At 52.4% G+C, this 4,814-nt stretch overlaps 1 protein-coding gene across 1 annotated transcript in view; it reads left to right on the top strand.

Annotated features, from left to right (window-relative positions):
- RYR1 (ryanodine receptor 1 (skeletal)) overlaps positions 1 to 4,814 on the top strand; it is a 130,714-nt gene that overhangs the window by 112,180 nt on the left and 13,720 nt on the right. Inside the window, 2 exon segments of the mRNA XM_010849313.1 lie at positions 1,198 to 1,539; positions 4,735 to 4,809. Coding sequence (XP_010847615.1) covers positions 1,198 to 1,539; positions 4,735 to 4,809 — 417 coding nt within the window.

Consider the following 4,814-nt stretch of genomic DNA (forward strand, 5'->3'; position numbering starts at 1 on the left):
CACTCTCCACTTTCACCTTCATCAAGAGGCTTTTTAGTTCCTCTTCACTTTCTGCCATAATGGTGGTGTCATCTGCATATCTGAGGTTATTGATATTTCTCCCGGCAATCTTGATTCCAGCTTGTGTTTCTTCCAGTCCAGCGTTTCTCATGATGTACTCTGCATATAAGTTAAGTAAGCAGGGTGACAATATACAGCCTTGACGAACTCCTTTTCCTTGAACCAGTCTGTTGCTTACCACCAATGAAAAATGGACTCAGTCTGACAGTGGATGTGTGGCTCAGCTTTGTGGAAATGCAGCATTCAGTAAATTTTTTTTTTTATTATAACAAATTCTATTAGCTCATTTTATTTTTTTTATTTTTATTTTTTTTCAGTAGATAACATTTAATTGTATGTACAAGTAGAATTCGGGGAGGGAACACAGATGACTGAGAGGTTATACAGCCTTGAGTTCTGACATTAATGGTTAACAAAAAACAGGACTGTTCATAAATCAGTGCTGGTTATGGCTACAGATCAAATCTTCTCAGTTTCTATGTATGGATTAGGCTTTCTCTTTTCTTCCCCACGTTCTACACTTCATCTTCAATCCCTTCTTTTACTCAAACTCAATAAAACTGTGGCGATAAATGCCTTAAAGATAAATACAATACACAGAATAGAATATAATTTTAAACTACCGACTTCTTTCACATTTAGTTCAACTACTGAGATTTTGGCGATCTCAAAAAAAAAAAAATTTGAAACTGGCATTTATGGAAATTAATTTTCAAGGGGCCTTGTGCAATTTATTTGACAATGAATTAAGTAATTTTTAAAATATTTATTTATCAGCTGTGTTGGGTCTTTGTTGTGGTGCATAGACTCAGTTTCCCCATGGCATATGGGATCTTAGTTCTCCCACCAGGGATGGAACCACAGTCCCCTTGCATTGGAAGACGGTTTCTTAACCAGTGGACCACCAGGGGAGTCCTAGCATTCAGTATTTTAATAACTGGTACAGTCTCACCCATGTCAACCTCTGGGTGTCAGCCTTGGGTGGTGATTATATGATCCTGGACTTTTCTGTCTTTATGAAAAGTCCATAGTGGTTTCAGGAAGAGCATCGGGGCTCCCCAGGCCACCCTTCTGACCTCTCCTCCTTCTCCACCGCACCCGCTCCCCCCTCCCCCCCACCCCCCGCCCCCCTGCCAGGCCATGGACAGTCAGAAGCAGTTCACCGGTCCGGAAATCCAGTTCCTGCTTTCGTGCTCCGAAGCGGATGAGAACGAGATGATCAACTGTGAGGAGTTCGCCAACCGCTTCCAGGAGCCAGCCCGCGACATCGGCTTTAACGTGGCGGTGCTGCTGACCAACCTGTCAGAGCACGTGCCGCACGACCCGCGCCTGCGCAACTTCCTCGAGCTCGCGGAGAGCATCCTCGAGTACTTCCGGCCCTACCTGGGCCGCATCGAGATCATGGGGGCCTCCCGCCGCATCGAACGTATCTACTTCGAGATCTCGGAGACCAACCGCGCTCAGTGGGAGATGCCCCAGGTCAGCAGACCCATGCATATGCATGCTCGCCTCCCGGGGCTTCCGGGGCATGCCCCTCTCATGCTTGGACCCCACATGGGGCAGTGCACGCTTTGCACATGTCCTTTGCAGACCCCATTGGGCCCCTGCTCCATTCGTGTAAGCCCATGCCCACCCTCTTGCACACGTTGTATGGGTACTGCTGTGCCCTTGCAGACCTTGCAGACCTCTGGCTCTCCCATGCCCACCTTGTGCAGACATAGACATACCCTGATATGGGGCTTCCCCTGTAGCTCAGTAGTAAAGAATCTGCCTGCAATGCAGCAGACGAGGGTTCGATGCCTGGGTTGGGAAGATCCCCTAGAGGAGGGCATGGCAATCCACTCCAGTGTTCTTGCCTGAAGAATCTGCATGGGCAGAGAAGCCTGTGGGGGGCTACAGTCCATGAGGTCACAAAGAGCTGGACACAACTGAAGCGACTGAGCACACAGCATACATACCCTGATGCAACACCAGCAGCATTGGCATGCCCTCAGTGTGGCTGCTCACACCACGCCTGCCTCTTGCACACTCACCCTGGGAGCTCTTAGTAGTCCGGATGCAACTGTACCCACACGGTGTACTTGAACCCATGTGGTTACACCCACCTTGCTCACCTTACCAGCAGCTTCTGATATGCTCTCTCTCGACATTGGCCTGCCCGTGCCCACTCTTCTGCACATTCACCCTGAGGGCTCCGAGATGCCCTAATGCTGGCCCATCCCTCACCAGTCACCACGTGCGTGCATGCTAAGTCGCTTCAGTCATATCTGACTCTTTGCAACCCTATGCAATGTAGCCCACCAGGCTCCTCTGCCCATGGGATTCTCCGTGGGCTGCCATTTCCTTCTCCACACCAGTCACCACATGTGCCCCCAAATGCCCTCTGAATTCCTAACACACAATTCCCATCTCACTTGTTGTGGGCCCACCTGTGGGTGCACCTGTCTTGCACACTCATTCTGAGGATGCCAGTGTGCCTTTCTGAAGCCTTGGCATGCCACATGGTTGCCTGCCCCTCACTTATTCACCCACACATGCCCTGGCACACCCATGCTCACCCATAAGCCCTTGGACCGCCCTCTCCAACATGTTCACAAGAGCCCCCCTCGCCCGGTCCTTGGTGGCCAAGCCTACCCCTTGACCTGATGTGCTCCTAATATGCCCAGCCCACAGTACTTGTCCCTTACATCTCTCTTGCTCCAAGAGTACACTCACATGGCCCTGGCATGCCCCCAGTCCACCTCACACACACAGCCAGCATGTGGTTCCCCTCCCCCATTCTCTCACATGCCCATGTGCCCTTCATGCAGGTTCGGGCCCTGTTGTCCAAGCGGCCCTCCTGCTCACAATCACAATGCACACCAAGACTGTGTGCCCCTTGCACTCAGACTTCCTTTTTTTTTGTTGTATTTTGGCCATGCTATGCAGCATGCAGGATGGTTCCCTGATCAGGGACGGAACCCAGGCCTCCGCAGTGAAAGCACAGAATCCTAACCCCAGGGTCATCAGGGAACTCCTCCTACTTCCCTTTGGATTCCCAGATGCCCACCCCCCAGGAACCCACACACTCCTCCTACTTGCTCTTGCACACCCTTCCCACATCACACAGTACATGAGGCTTGCACTCCCATCAACTCCGCAGCCCTGGGCCCCTCAACTCTCCTCCGTGAGACCTGGCTCATGCACTCCCAGGCCTGTACCCCACCCTGAACCATGCCCTCATGTTCCAGGCCCTCTTACCCTTATTCCTGGGTCCCCCTGCATGAGGCGTGAGCATCGTGGTGAATACACACAGCCTGTATGAACTGTAGGCCCCTCCCACATTTACAGGACTTCCCAGGTGGCACAGGGGTAAAGAATCTGCCAATGCAGGAGACACAGGTTCAATCCCTAGGTCAGGAAGATCCCCTGGAGAAGGAAATGGCAACCCACACCAGTATGCTTGCCTGGGAAATCTCATGGACAGAGGATCCTGGTGGGCTACAGTCCATGGGGTCGCAAAAGAGTTGGACACGACTTAGCGACTAAACAGCAACAGCCCACATCTACAGCCTCCATCCTCGGTTGTGCCCAGGTCCACACATGCCTCCCCCATATTCCCATGTCCACAGGCGCACTGAGCCTGGCATGGTCACCTTCTCCCCCACGTTCTCCCATGCCACCTTGGCCCCCTCACACCCGATACCTCCCTAAGCCCCTGTGCCCTCTCACAAGGCTTTTGCACATTGGCCCCCATCACATACTCCACCAGAACCCCCAAGATATTGCTCACTCATCTGTATCCCTTGAGGCATCACTGTACATTCATCCTGCTCTCCAATCTGGCTTAAAAGCCATTGCATCATCCTTGCACCCAGGATGGCCGCACATCCCTTCATCTGCAGGAAACTGTGGCTCGTCACTGGTCCTTCACACTCTGATACCTGCTGTGGGAGCTCCAGCCCCCCACCTCTGCCCCTCAAATGCACTCCACGGGCACACTCTTTGTTAGCGTTATTCCTCCAAACACTCACTTCCTCCTGCTCACTCCTTGCCATTCGCACCTTCTGGTGGTCCCAGGAGTCCATGTCTGTCTGCATGGCCCTCCAGTGCTCAAACAGCAGTACCGAGATAGCAGGCACGTAGGGCATTTCGTAGGCGCCAGGCCCTGTTCTAAGCACTCAGCATCTATTAACTCATAAGGGGAAACTGAGGCCCAGAGAGTTCCATCTAACAGTGGTAGAATTGGGATTGGAACCCAGACAGGCTGGCTGCAGAACCTTTGCCCTCAACCACCATGCCCCCTTTCTCAAAGAAGCCAAAAACATCGATTCTGGAGCCAGCTTGTTGGGAATTCAAATTCCACGCCTGTCACCTTTCGGCTGCGTCACCCTGAACACGTGACTTTCTGGGCCTCCACTTCTTCGTCTGTAAAATGGGGATAACAGCCCATACTTCTGGGATGGTTTGTAAGGATTAATTGTGATTACGATACGCAAAATGCCAGGATACTGGCCCTGGCCCAGTTGAAATTCATACAAGTGCACCTACAGCGAGCGCAATACAGGTGCACTCCTCGAGAAATAAAAACCACGATGATGCTTAGAACAGCGGCGAGCGCCCGGCCGCCTTCGCTGTGGTCCCAAGTGCCCGCCGACGGCGCCCCCATCATGTCCCCTCCGCCCCGCGCTGCAGGTGAAGGAGTCGAAGCGTCAGTTCATCTTCGACGTGGTGAACGAGGGCGGCGAGTCGGAGAAGATGGAGCTCTTCGTGAG

This window comes from Bison bison, unplaced genomic scaffold (genome assembly GCF_000754665.1).
Source record: "Bison bison bison isolate TAMUID 2011002044 unplaced genomic scaffold, Bison_UMD1.0 scf7180017864280, whole genome shotgun sequence".
Lineage (NCBI taxonomy): Eukaryota > Metazoa > Chordata > Mammalia > Artiodactyla > Bovidae > Bison > Bison bison.